At 39.8% G+C, this 15322-nt stretch overlaps 1 protein-coding gene across 1 annotated transcript in view; it reads left to right on the forward strand.

Moving 5' to 3' along the window:
* Positions 1-400: 400 nt before the first annotated feature.
* Positions 401-15322, forward strand: part of clstn1 (calsyntenin 1) — a 35824-nt gene continuing 20902 nt past the window's right edge. The window contains exons 1-4 of the mRNA XM_010781201.1: positions 401-509; positions 2133-2184; positions 8313-8315; positions 12966-13090. Coding sequence (XP_010779503.1) covers positions 401-509; positions 2133-2184; positions 8313-8315; positions 12966-13090 — 289 coding nt within the window. The remainder of the gene's footprint in view (positions 510-2132; positions 2185-8312; positions 8316-12965; positions 13091-15322) is intronic.

Genomic DNA, 15322 nt, shown 5'->3' on the forward strand with positions numbered 1-15322 from the left:
TTTGTCTGACTGGTCAAGTGGTCCTAAACATTTCACAATTTTTGTAAAGAACTGTTGAACTGTTGAGAACCACTTAATCAGAGGGACCACAAGCTTCCTCAGGGAAAAGTCTGTCCTTCAACTGTTGTCTCCACTAGAATAAAAACAAACAGAAGACAGAATTAGTTTCCTGAAATGATCTGTTGGTAGTGAACACATGACTACGTGGATTTGAAACAAGTCCCTGAAGAAATCTACAGAGATGAGTAGTCAAATCTGTGCTTACCTGGGGAAGGTGAGCTCTGTCCTCGTGGTGTTGTTTCGTAGGTGCCATCCCAGCCCAGACTGAATCACTGCAGAGTCTAAGCTCTTTATATACTGTTTAGGGCCAGGTTCATACAAGTCTCTCATTCAGCGAGGAATGAGGCCCATGCTGGTCCAACCGGCTGAGCTGGGTTCCAGCAATGAGCGTGGCGGGGTAGCCGCCCTGAAGACTGAGATAGCAAATACCAGCAACTGCAGACGGACAAGTCACATGGACGTATGGAATTTGTAATGTCATCTTTGTCTTCTTAGTTTCTCTCATTTCTTGTTGATTTATCTCACACTCAGACAGTGAGAGTTCACAGAAAGCTCTACGTTTGGGTTTGATGTAGAATCAGTTCTAAACGCCCAATGCAGTCACAATGAATCCAATTATTATTCAGAACACATCTCTTTAGAGAACACAAAGGGACTCTGTGTACACTAAGAAAAAATAGCTTTAAAAATTGGTTGGACGCATGCTAATTTTAACAGGAACCATGTCAAATTGGAAATTGCTCAGGAGTCTTTAGCCAGGAGCAATTTATGCAGTTTCATGTGAGTTTCAGTTTCAGTAGCAATCACAGGAGACATGACTTTGATACAAGAGATTTATTTCTGTTGCTTTTCTTTTTTTTTTTTACACAGAAGGAAGAAGACCATCCTTTACACTCTTTGTAAATACAACATCGGGACAATAACAAAGCATTGCAGCAGGAACATTTTCATGTCATTTCATTGCACTTTAAAAATCACATTAATCACAGAAAAGCAAACAAAAGTAGATATGTTTGACACCATTTACACAGTACAGAACAAAGATAAGGAAAGAAAAGTAAGTCATTTTTTTGTGATCGTTGACGCAAAGTAAAAGAAAATACAGAAACTGGGAGTCTTCATCTGGCTCAAACAATAGTCTAAATTTCCCCCAGTCCATCTCAGAGTGAGATATGCCACTCTTCAAGCTCGGTAATCAGTGCAGCAAACAGGCCGGATGAGTCGGAGAGGTGACTGCAGGTTTTGGTTGTACCTGTTTTAGCAACAGGAAATGGAAAGGGCAGTGGACAAGAGCTACAGTTGAATAACATCCCAGATGCAATAAAGATAACATTATTTTCACGAGTTAACATGATACTCTCTAGCGTCTCATTGTAAAAATACCCATAAAAATAAAATCTGTGATGTACCCTGTAGTTTAAGATATTTTTAATATATTGCTACAGCAACACACACAACTTTGTAAAGTACTGTAACAGCAGTCAGGGTTCTTTAACTCTTTTAGTACATATTAGGGATGGGAACGATTCATCGAATATTCGAAATTATTCAGGTATTCAAATGAGCTATGAATATTTTTATTGTAATTTTTATTTGAACATGTATTTATTTTTCCAAATTATTTTTTATATAAAAAATTCCCACTTTTTTAAATTTATATATATACACACACATTTCGGTTAACCGTTTTTTTGGGGGTCGAATATTCATTTGCTTTCAAATTCCCATCCCTAGTACATTATACAAATGTATTTAACAACCATCCTCCATTGAAGAAGTAAAGGGAGGTTATAGCACTCTCCATGCTAAAAACGGGTGAATTTCACAATTATCCCTGATTGAACATTCACATTAAGGATGATAATGTTTCTCCTTATACATACATACGTATACTACTGTGCGACAATCAAACGTATACATAATGTTGCCCTTTTTGGGGCATATTTTAGTGAAAGCAGTGTCTGAATAATGTTGTGCTGGCTTGGAGTTTGGAGGGAAACATAAGTAATGGCTTTAAAAAAAAAAGTCAAATCTAAAGCATTCGAAGTGCGAACAACTCTGAAACTCAATAGGACGGTGTGTAGAGGACGGCTTGGGAGGAAGATTCCTGCTGGTGGAGGCAGCGTCAGCTCACTGTCCTGTCGGGGCGGCGATGAACTCGATCCCTTCGCTCTGCACGGAAACAACAAGAGACAGGATTAACAGGCAGCACTGGAGAGGGGTGTTTATACACACACACACACACACACACACACACACACACACACACACACACACACACACACACACACACACACACACACACACGCTGAAGAAGCAGAGAGGTCTGAGACATGCTTAGCCTAAATGTTGCTTCTCAAAACCAGGGCTGCAACTAACAATTATTTGAATTAAGGTTTGATGTTGTGTTTTTCAATTCAAAGAATCTAATATGTATCCATTAAAAATCATAAAGTATAGAAAAAGGGTCACAATCTCACAGGACTGGATTTATGATGGTATAAAAAAAAAGGGGCAAAACAGAAATTACACAAAATAAATTTTTCATGGAAAGATAGTTTCTGATTCAATTAACCTATGAATCACTTTATTCCGTTTTTAGAAATGTATTTACAAAAACAATTACCAGTTTTCCGCGAAATCTTTATCAGACCATATTTCTACATTTTAATGCATTTTACTGCATAGGCCGTTGGTGGTTAGCACTGTTGCTTGTCCCTTGTTTTGAACAACAGCAGAAACAAATGAGACCTTTTTGTGAAGTGTTTGACTACCTCGTGTACAATGCATGCTGGGATACACAAGGCAAAACTCTGGGCAGGATAATCAGTTTATAATATGGATGAATGGACGGTTGATATTATAGTATACTATGATATTATTTTCAGAGATGCATCGATCAGCATGATTTACATTTCTGTGCTGAGCTCATTTTCACTTATGTTTTGCTCTGTAGGCCTACATTCAGAGTATACCACATTTTCCATGACTCTTATATGTATGAATTTGCAATTACATTTTCCATTAAAGAAAATTGTTGTGTATATCAATTTTAGTTCTACAAAGAGAAATGGCGAGTCAGACTTTTTAAGAAACGGAAATTGGAAACGGCTAAGAAAATTGCAATCGGTGCATCTCTACTATTTTAGGTCTACAGAGCAAAACATAAGTGAAAATTAGCTCGGCACAGAAATGTAAATCAAGCTGATAGTTCGATGCATCTCTGAAAATAATATCATAGCAATAGTAATAATAACAATAATAGGCACAAGGGTATGAAGGGGTTTTCATGCTCAATATGGGACATGCACAAACTGGGAAACACGTATACAGTACATCTTATTTACATCATCATCATCATCATCTTCACCAATTACTGTCTGAAATTACACAAAACAAAACAGTAATTAAGAAGAAATTATAGACAGAATGAAATCAATCTGAGAGTTACATTGGTGTGAAAGTAGGTGATTATGTGGGTGTTTGACAGATGTAGAAATATGACGCATGGAGGTTTGAAGAAGCTAGAATTAGGGATACCTTATTTTTGAGTTGGTGTAAGAAGGCCACCATTTCCAACAGGCCAGCAGCCTCAGCCTGTGAGAGGTGAAAACATGAGCATAATGAATAAGATGGGTTTTCACTTTATGAACTGTGTTATTAAAGTTTTCCACTTCATATCACACCCACCATTATAATTGCTGACTGCCCGTTGTAGCCTGGTTGATTCAGATCGGCTCCGGCAAGGCTCCAGATTTCCAGGCCCTCCATGTCCCCGCTGACTGTCAGGCTGACACAGGACATGAAATGAGTTATCACAGCAAAGGGTTCTGTTTACCAAAATAATAACTAAAAACAATCAAAAAGTCACTTGGGTGAAGAACAAGTTGCTGCGTAAAGAGACTGTTCTGGAACTTGGCCAGCACATCAAGGCAATACATTAATAATGCTGAACTTCTTGACTTATCGTTTTGTTTTAATAGCTAGCAAGCCATGCTGATCATAATTCAACTTAAGGTGTGTTTCTGAAACTGTAAATTGGATCTCTCTTGACAAAACCTGTTGGGTTTCTCAGTGAGATGAATAACAGGAGCATACGGTGTGTCGTTCTATTGAGACACAGAACAGATCTGAAGCAATGCAGCCGGGGAGCATTCCTACAGTTTGTGCAACAGTGGGACAACTGGTTGAACCTGTGTCAGCTATGTAGGATGGGTCACTGCGATGATGGCTGATCAACACAGAATTTGTGCCTGTTTATGTGTGCAATTGTTTCAAGACGTGCTTTGTGTGTCTCACCTGCACAGTTCAGTTCCTGCTTCCTCCAACTTGTCTCTGGAGAAGTGCGCTCCGGTCTTTCTCAGCAGCTTCACCACCTCCTTGTGCCTAAGTTATTGAGAAGACATGCTAAAGAGTTATATTCTTGATTCTTTATATGTGATATATTATTTATCATTCAGTTAAAACCAGCATATACTGAAATCATAACCTCTTTAATGCCGTTAAGAAAGTCAAAGTCAGGTAACAATATCTAAAAGGAGAGTTGATAGCGAGTTGATAAAAGTAACATGAGAAACAGACCATATCTCTAAGACTTCCTATGGATATTTAGAAGAATTGGCAGGGATGAAACCCTCTTTAAATGGTCACACATGCAGAGCACACAGAACACACAGTAGGTGTTTCTCAATGTCGAGGAAAGCTGCTCCAGAGCCACTATTTCAAGGATGCTATGTCATCGAGTGCCGCCGAAGGACTGTTCCAATGTCCAGGATACTTGGAATTCTACCGGGGCCAGCGTACTTCGTTGCAGGAAATTTCGAGGCAGCGCATGTGTAGACTCCGGTCTTAAAATCCCCACAATGCTTTGCGCACGGACCAATTTTCCAAATCTTTGGCGGAAAATGTAAGGCGGGGCCTCTCATATGACGCACACCTGCACACTTGCTAGCCTGTTCCATTCTTTGTTTTCCGAGGCTAGGAGGTATTCTTGCCTCGCTTCTGAAGGAACTCACTCGGAGGTACATGTGCTACCAAGCAAGCCTCCTCGACATTGAGAAACACCCAGTGAAATTTGTTCTCTGCATTTAACCCATCCTAGTACTAGGAGCAGTGGGCAGCTATTGTACAGCGCCCGGGGAGCAATGGGAGTGAGGGGGGAAGGGGGATGTCCAGTGCCTTGCTCAAGGGCACCATGGCAGGGCCCAGAAGGTGAACAGGGACCTCTCCAAGTAGCAGTCCACACTCCATATGTTAGGTCTGGTCAGGGACTTGAACCGGCGACCCTACAGTTCTCAGTCCAAGCCCCTACTAACTGAGCCACTGCCGGACATCACATAGATGTAAAGAAAACCACTTATGTTTTACTCCCTAACATACATTTTGTATTTTCCGTGATGTATCTGCTTATCAGTACACATTGTAAGCATTGGACTAAATAGTTAACAAATATATAAAAAAGAAAATACTTGGACAAGTGAGATTATTACAAGTATCATTATTTTCTAATTTATCTTCCAATTGTCTACACTCAGTTTGTTATTGTATTGGCAAGAAACATGTCATAATGCAATAGGTAGTTTTAACTCCCTTTAGGAAGACTAGATGTACTTTCTTTGACAGAGCCGTTGGCAGCGATTGTAGTTTGGCATGTAAAAACAAGTTCCTTAGCCCGTGCATGAACACCCACGCAGGAGTCACCTGCAGTGACACTTGTGGTGACAGGAAACTTTCATTACGAGAAAAAAACTTTAAATAGGTTTCTGAGCTGCGGGGATTAGCTGCTTGGCTTGCTACAACATTAGTTAACCTGCAGTTGAAATGAATGCTAAAGTGTTTAAAAAGGTTTCCATAGGCACAGTCACGTAAAGAACTAAAAAGGTTTTTTTAAAACATTCTGTAGAGATCGTAAAGAAGCCAGTATCTCTCATCTGTGAAACTGGGAACAGGTTGGTGGAACTGGTTTAGGGGACACTCCCCATATTTGTTCTTTCACCCTTTTTTTTAATACGCTTTCCGCCACTCCTTATATGGGCATTGTGCTGTGGTGCACTGTGAAATGTCTGTGACATTCAAAGTGTATCAGACATGGTGTCAACCTTACGGCTCAAACTCAAAACTCCAGTTCTATGACTTACTGCCTTTTCATGATATAAATGTAGACAGGGCAAAGCAAGCAGAGGTGTGTAGCATCGGAAGTGTAACGACAGGTGTCGACGCTCCGATGCATCCCTCCACCATCACAAAGGAAACAAGTCCACACTTGCAGTACCAACCGTTAAAATAGGACAAGAGCCATTTGGCTCAGCTTAGGCAAATACAACGATTTCACCCTGAGGCTTACACTATAACATTAAGAGCGGCTTTCCCTTGATAGACATTCAGAGCAATGTCAACTAATGACATGGAGAAAAAATAAATAACTTTGGTAAAAATAAACAGCATCTCAGCTGACAACTAGCCTAATTAGTTTATAATTATTGTTTGGCCTCTAAACTCCATTAGAGTTGTTCCCCTGGTTCCCCCCCCTCTGACAGCCGCAGCTCCCTTTCTGTCATTTACTCAGAGCCAGAGTCCCTACCTAGCAGCAGCTCATTTAATCAACTCCCTTCTTTAGCAGCAATTAACAACATATTTTCAAGAATACTCAAATGGCTGCTTATGGACAAAGGGGAATTTTAAATGTGTTTGCAATTTCATGGATTCCATTACTACTTAGAAAAACAGCCCTTATTGTTCAAAATGAGGCGAGCCGTACCTGAAGCGCACAGCGTTGCAAAGGGGTGTGTCGCCGTAGCGATCTTTAGCATAGACTGTAGCTCCATGACTCAGTAGGTAGTTCACCACTTTCAGGTGGCCCTCACAGGCGGCAATATGCAGCGGCGTGCGTCCATCATAGTCGGCCAGAAACAAGTTACTGCCCTGTGCGAGAGACAAACATAAAGAGAATGTTAACATACTTCACCTGGTGATTAAAGGATAGTAATTAGTTTATTTAATATGGACATCACAATAGCATTATTATGCATGCACGAGGATTAGATTGCCTGTGTTAATTGTTTCAAGCAAAACTCTCAAACTAAACTTTTAAAAATGGCTTTTAAAAGAACTCTACAAATCCATAGGTCTACACTAATGACAGGTTTCTACAGGGGTGTGGGAAATGTGTTTTTTTCTCTTTTTGCCATGGTTAAATATTTATTTTAATAACATTAAAATTGTGTTGCACTCTTAAATAAGATGTTTGATTTGTTGGCGATCTAAATGTTTCTTATTAACACAGATCACTGTTCCTTTATAATAATGACCATGAACACTGTAATTTACAATTACTGTGACTCAGTTTAGGATACATGTACAAATATTACGAGACGTACTAACACATTGCCGTTTTTAATGGAATGGTTGACAATGTAGAATATGACCAGCCTTATAACTTTAATTATCAGGGCGACTTTTTAAACCCCCTTTACTGTTCAGCAGCACATGAGAACAAAGGGAAACAAACCCTAAGGAGTATTATGATGAATGAAAAAAAAAAAAAACATGTATTTTATTATAAAAAAATTTGAGAGGTGTGAACATAGCATAATCACATTTGAAAAGTGTCAATAAAAACATCCCGCTTATTCCATCGCAACTGCATACAAGTCGAGCCACATACACCGAGGAACACGTGACGTTGGGGCGGCTCTGGGCCTGCCTTACCAGTCGGGCCTCATGTTTTGTTCTGCTGGGCGCCTGTTTGTTTCTCTGAACCCTCTAACACAGGAATAGTGACCCTGGATTTGTGTTGTTGAACCATCAGTGTGAAAGGTTCACCTGTGTGTGTTGACCCTACTAAACAAATATAATCCAGATAAGCCTGGTAAATGCTGCTCTATTGGCAGAAGAGTTGAGTGCGTTGCTGTGCTTAGAGTCTCATAGCCCGATACAGGTGGATATATTGATATTGGTCATGACAGCACAGGGCATTTCCCTATACACTGTGTTTATGAAATAGTTATTAAATATATTATTTTGTTATCAACTTTATTATTGGTTAACATTGATAACAACATGTGCAAACACATACACAAAAGTAACCCCCTTTACCACCAAAACACACAGTACAATTGGCCTTCGTAGATCAAAATTGAGAATAAAAAAATATATATATATATATTTTCTCTTCACTATATCTGTAAAGCGTCTTTGAGCACCTGTAAAAGCGCTAACAAATTAAATTTATTATTATTATTATAAAGAAAAAGTAAATCTGTTTACAGTTCTGTTTCATATGGGTGCTGAGAGATGTATCCATAGATGTCTTCATGTTGCTCTCAAAGTGCACCAGATTGATGCTTTCAACTTCAATATTTAAAAAAAAATCTTCCCAGGGGAGCATCCCCCCGGACCCCCTACAGGAGGTGAGGACCTAGAGGAGGTGAGGACCCCCCTAGAGGAGGTGAGGTCCACCCCCCACTCATAAAAAATTGCACTTTACCCCTGCCTATATGCCGTGAGCTGAATATGGAGCCTTCATTGTAACAGTAATTCAGATGCAATTAGCCTATATAAAAGGGCTCAAATTGGAAGCACTGTCTGGGCCGTCTTTTTCACTCAATTCTGCAATAGGTAGATCTCGCCTTTCACCTAGGCCGAGGTCGGTGATTTTGGGCTTACAAAGGCTGGTGACCACTGCATTAGATGAATTGGTTTTCTAATTAAGTTAGATTAAGAAAATGCCAGTCTTTTACACTTTGCATCCTCAGTGCTGCTGCAGCGTCTTCCTCCTTAGACTGCCTCAAACATTTCACAGCCCCTTTCCTAATCTCATTCCATTTTAAATCCTAAACTAAAGCCTCCCCTCACGAAAAAAGTCCCTCCCTTACAATACCGAGAGTCTCTCCTTTATAATCTCAGAAATCCTAACTTGTTGATAGTGTTATAAATAACTGGTTCCAAAACAAGGATGTTTCAAAATTTTGTGAAAATAATGTCTTTGCTGCTCTGTCAAATGTTCACAGGGCAACAAATGCTCAGAGGGCTTGCAGTGAGATGATGAAGCCATCTTGTCAAAAGGGCCTTGTTGGCGATTTCACACAATGTATTCGAGAATTTCACGCTTTAAATAAAACTGCGCTTTAGATGCCATTTCCTGAGACGTTTGTGTGAGTGAAAGAGGCTTTGAATTCAACCGGTGGTATAGCGGTTTGCTTTTTAAATGTGTCAAAAGCCTCCTGGGTCTGCCTTCTTTGTTCCCATACATACACCTAAGTCATGTTTTCAGCTCAGCAGTGAGTGTACTATCTGTGAGGATACCTGCATTATGTGATTTTTGAATTGATCTGTGATGCCCATCTCAGACCATTCTTGGGTATTGGTGCGTCTTTGTCAGACTTTGCAGCAGTTTTATTTTACAGTGTATGACAGGCACATTCTAAAGTGGTAGTTTTTTGTAGTTCCTTGCTCTTAATTCGAGTTTGAAAAAGGTGCTAATCAAATTGACATAAGGCTTTTTAGACTATGGGAAATGATATTAAACTACGCACAATACAGTCAGGCAGCCGTCCTTCCTGGTGGAAAGATTAGGATGAAATGTTTTGCATAAACCTGCAGGAGCTCTGAGAATGCGGCTTGACATTTTACCATTCAGCTCCGGTCCTGGTTCACCCCTCGTCAGTGCTGAAGGCCATGAGCGACTGATGAGTGTGAGGCCCACATGTGACATGTGATCATGTGGCTGCTCGATTATGGCAAAAATCATAATCTCGATTATTTGCGTCAATAATTGATATCACGATTATTAAAAACGATTATCCATTTACTTTGAAAACATCCATTTATTGAAAAGAAAAATGTGAACAGTATGTTTTTTAACAGTTGATTACCCTGAACTTTAAGTATAATTAAACTGAAAAACCAATACAAAAATTAAAAAAAATAAAAAATAAAAAAAATAAATCGTTTTATTTAGATTACGTTGTTTTCGTAATCGTTGCAAGCCAAAATCGTAATTGCGATTAAAATACGATTAATTGAGCAGCCCTAGACCTGGCAAACAGTTTACTCTGTGGAGGCTAAAGCAGATTCTGTCTCTAAAGACATCCACTTCACTTCAGGTCACAAGACGCTCAGTAAAAACCATTTATTGGGACGGATCAATCCTAAACCACTGGCAAACAAAGCAACACGTTCTTACTAAGCACTGCTTGTGTAGGTTAGATTATCCAAAAATACTTGTTCTCACCACGTTTAATGCATAATATCTATTTCCTGCCAAGACGAGCAAACATTGTACATCCATGGTTTTGAATAAAGAATTAACAGTTGTCACATAATTAAATGATTTAAAACTGCAGCACGCATGTTGTTTATTAAGCCATAAGAACCTATTTACTTTTTTCTCATTAAAAAAATTGACTAAATCATTTTTTATGCACACATCCCCTCCAATCCTGTGCAAGTAGCTTATTACATTACATTACATTGCATTTAGCTGACGCTTTTATCCAAAGCGACTTACAATACGTGCATTCGACCAGGAAGATACAACCTTGAAGAAAACAGAATCATATAAGTACATCAGGTTTCATAGAGCCAAACATTTCAAGTGCTACTCAACTGGCTTTAGATAAGCCAGCCCTTTATTAGTATATAAGTGCTCTGTTAGTCATTATATCGCTCGAAGTGGAGTCGAAAGAGAAGAGTTTTCAGTCTGCGCCGGAAGATGTGTAAGCTTTCTGCTGTCCTGATTTCAATGGGGAGCTCATTCCACCATTTTGGAGCCAGGATAGCAAACCCACGTGTTTTTGCTGATGGGAACTTGGGTCCCCCTCGCAGTGCGGGTGCAGCGAGCTGTTTGGCTGATGCAAAGCGGAGTGCACGTGCTGGGGTGTGCGGGGCTGGGGCTTATAATTATTCTTTGTTGATCATGTAATAACTGAGAATTATACTAAATTATGTAAAGGCATAAGCAGAAGATTTGAGTCGCCTTTGAACATCCACATCGTGTTTTTGTTTGTCTTTATGTGGTTTCTGTTTAAAGTTCATAATGTAATTGTAGCACATATGGTGTTATTGAACACGGGGCGTCTTTCTATTAGTCAGATGATACATCTGTAATGTTGAGGCTTACTGCAGCACAACAATGGATTGAATTCACTTTGCAAAACATGTTTTAATTAGAATTGTTGGTTACCTCCCCACAGAGATCATTTAACCATGTATTCTTCTTCTTCTTTTCTGGGCGAGCATTTTGGGTCAGAGATGTGAGACGACTTAGAAGAATTGTAGGTGTTGGAAGACAGCAACTGTACAGTTTGGTAGCCTCAGCAAATGCTCGAATGGCAGCAGCCTTTTGTAGTACAGTTATTAATCCACCCTCTAGTTAAACAATGTCGCTTGTTCAGATGAATTTTCGAGTGTGTCGTTGTGTGGGAATGAGATAAACCTGGGCTGGAGGATGTGCTTCAGTTTGGGATGAAGCTGCTCATGCTGTGCATTTCCATTCACATACACTATAAAGGAAAAGTAACTTTTATTCTAACCACAGTTTATAATGGAGACAACAGAAGTAGTGTATGCCACATGACATTATTAATACATGGTAGCTATGATGAATAAAGACTAAGCACATGCCTGTTACTGTATAGCTAATTATCCTTTTCTCGCAAAAGTAAAATCTGCAAATAAATGCAGTTTTAAATTAAAACACAGAGCTTTATACAGATTTTGACGTTCCAGCCCTTTTGTTACCTTCCTGCCTTTTATGAAATGTGCCTGTTCAGGTTGCCTGATTCTGTTTCCCACAATGCTCTGTCAGCCAGAGTTAGCATCACTTTTGCAGATCAGTAGCACAGTAACTCCATGATCTCCTCTTTTTCTGGAGTGAGCACATATTGGCTGGAAGAGAGAGCTGCATATCCCCTGTGTCAACGCTGTGTTCTGAGCCAGCCCAAATCTGTCACTCACTGCAGCTTTTTCCGCAAACGCTAGCTACCACAGAGCCCTGTCTGCAGCTAGGATGCTTCCCAGGCCGACTAGCACATAAAGCTGTAAATAGCTAAACTACTGCTCTACAAGCAAATGTCCTCACCATAGACTTTATCATCCCTTTGATGCCCCTGTTGAAAGCCATTAACTGATATGGATGGTGGTTTAGTCTATTTCTTGTAACTTTACTGCCGTAGAAAGCTATATCATAACATTCTCTTGTCTTCAGTATGGATAAATCAAAACATATAACATTAGTTTATTGTAGGATGGAGAATAGTGTGCTTTACAACACTGCAATAATATAAAAGCTTCCAAAACCTCATAAAATATGCACTCTCACCTGCATTTCAGAAAAAAATTGATTACATTTCTTTATCCTTTTGTACAGGTAATGTAAATGGACTGTACTTATATAGCGCTTTATCCAGTCTTTTTAAGACTCCTCAAAGCGCTTTACATACTACATGTCATTCACCCATTCACACCCATTAGCTAACATTCACACACATTCACACACCGTTGGCCATGCCATCGGGAGCAACTCAGGGTTAAGTATCTTGCCCAAGGATACATCGACATGTTGACTGCATGGGCTGGGATCGAACCCACAACCTTCCGGTTGGAAGACGACCGCACTCCCTCGCAGCCACAGTCACCTAATGTAATTGAGAAAGGGGTTTTTATTCTAAAAGCAGACTTGGTTAAGAAATAACAGCAATACAACATCATTTACAGACCAACAGGACATTCAGACAAAGACAAAATAGGACATTGTTATTAAAAGGACAAAACCAATATGCAAATTGATAATTAGTGCCGGTGAGAGGAAAATGAAGATACCATTTGGAACTTCTCAACACCGGACAGAAATGATTTGTGTAGACTTTCTTTAATAGGCACTGACATTTCCTCTCTTTGTTCCTCACAGTCAATAAGCACAAACCATGGATCGAGACGACGTACCATGGGATCGTAACGGAAAACGATGATAGGGTACTGCTGGACCCTCCTCTAATTGCACTGGACAAGGATGCTCCTCTACGCTACGCAGGTGAGAGAGGAGGTTTAATGCTGCTGCTGCTTTTCATTTTCGCTCAGCTTCACTTGGAATGACTCATTTACAACGGAAAAAGGACGCACACTAACTGCGCTGTACCATCAAAGCTTTGAGAATGTGTTACATATTATGGATGCAGAAAAACTGTTCATCAATGAATTATATAAGTTTCATTTCAGATTGACAGTGGACTTTTTTATTAACTGAAATCTTTTGGGTATTTTTGTTATTCAAACAATAACAAAAAAAAGTTGAACTTAGCATAGAAATAAAACACCAAATGTAACCACAGCATCATGCTTTAAAATCACGAGTACAGTATAGGAAGGCCTCTCTTTCTTCATGGTGTTCCATTCATTCTGTGGTAAAAATGGTATTAACGACAGCACAGAGGAGTCCTTAAACCCACAAATGAGTTTGCTAAATGAGTTTAGATTAGTTATTTACTTTTGGTTCCTCGTCTCAAAGTTAATGTTTTTCAATTTCTTTGTTTTTGGTTAGACAGCTTCAATCAGGATGATCGTCACCATGACAATAGATGCTCATGTTTTGTTCTATGACAAAAATATGTCAGTAAATACTACACTCGTGAATTTTGAAGCATTTACTGCTTATGGTCGAGGGAACCAGGGGGATGCTAACTTCCTGGTTGGCTTTCAAAAATACGTTATCCATGCAGCATTCTGTTAGAGATAAAATCTTAATTCAAATAAAAAATGTCACTCAGTAGTGAAGGACAGAACAACTCTGCTTATTGTTGAATAATCTTTTAATGCACTTGTGGTAGAGAATATGTGACTCAATGGCATTAGGACCTTTAGATCTTTACGACATGCCTGTCATACTGACATACATCCGGATACCATATCCTCCAGATTGGCCCTTTTGATATTCAGATCAAAACACTCTTTCATGTGTTTTCCCTCCCAGGGGAGAGGTACAGCTAACGTACTTTATGTACCAAGGCAACATTTGCTCTGTTTTTTTTAAATCACACCAGGCTTGACTCTGGCCAGGATTCAAAGCACTTCAGCTCAGGAAAATTCATATCACATGAGGTGTGTGATCTTGTGTCTGCGAGCGCCTCCACACTCAGCACTCACACTCCACTTGATATTATCATTTCTAAAATCTCAGAGGAATTATCTGATTTAGCAAGCAATGCTTTAACATCCATATGCCCATTTGTCAGAGGAGATGAATACATGTAATACACTTCACAAAGTTATGTTGAATCTGATTGTTCCAAGAGCTAGTCGACCTGGCAGCACACAGTTTTTAAAGTTGACAACTTCAGCAAGAGGCCCATCGTTTCTGAAGGGCAGGAAGATGAATTAAAGGCCCATTCTCTGCATGATGTGTGTCTCTTTTCACAGTAAATTAGCGTTGAAAACAGAGCGTGGTGTTCCCACTTCTTTTAGCTGGGGCTCCCTTTATGATGAGCCAGGCTTTATGAATACATTGCATGTCCCTGTGAACTAGCTCTCATGACTGAGAGCGAGCAATCTGGCTTCACGTGGCAGCAGGGGTGACCAGCTCTGTCTGCCAGCCGCCTCGTCCTCCCTCCATCTGTGCCAAAAACAAGGTTAACTGTAAAGCTGACCTCCAGGGCCAAAGAAACCCAATCACAAGTCAGATTAGTGCACAAGGTGAATATCTAGCATGAGTGAGGATCCACTGGATGTAGCTTTAAGTGTGTATGTCTCTGTGATGAGTTCAGTCAGGATGATTGGAGCTGAAATAGTTACAAACTTGAAAATGAGTTCTGTGTTCATTGAAGAAGGTGCCCTAAACAAGTGAGGAACAGGGAGCATTTAAACACTAGATATGGGTTATATGATTCACATAGGAACATAAGACAACCTTGTTTCTGTAACACAGTAACTCCAAATGGATGCCAGACAATGTACTGCATATTGATCTATTGGCTAATAATATTCTCAGATTCTAACTCACTGTATGCATTTAGTGCCAATCGTTAAATGATAGCTCCAGGTCAAGTCAATACGTAACCATCTTTGTGATGGCTGACCCGAGCTGAGAGGCCTGTGCGAGCAGAGAAAAGCTGAGGAATTCCTGAAGCCCTGGTGTGAGCAGGTCATTAGAGCTGGGGTGAACACGGAGGCTCGTAACTCCCACTGCATGACTGGCCCTGAACAGCACTCCCTAATGTGAAATCCATTTCTAATTGTTGTTTAGTAGGTGAAAACAAAATGACCCGGTCCA

Source organism: Notothenia coriiceps, unplaced genomic scaffold (assembly GCF_000735185.1).
Source record: "Notothenia coriiceps isolate Sejong01 unplaced genomic scaffold, NC01 NC01_scaffold00022862, whole genome shotgun sequence".
In the NCBI taxonomy this organism is placed as follows: domain Eukaryota; kingdom Metazoa; phylum Chordata; class Actinopteri; order Perciformes; family Nototheniidae; genus Notothenia; species Notothenia coriiceps.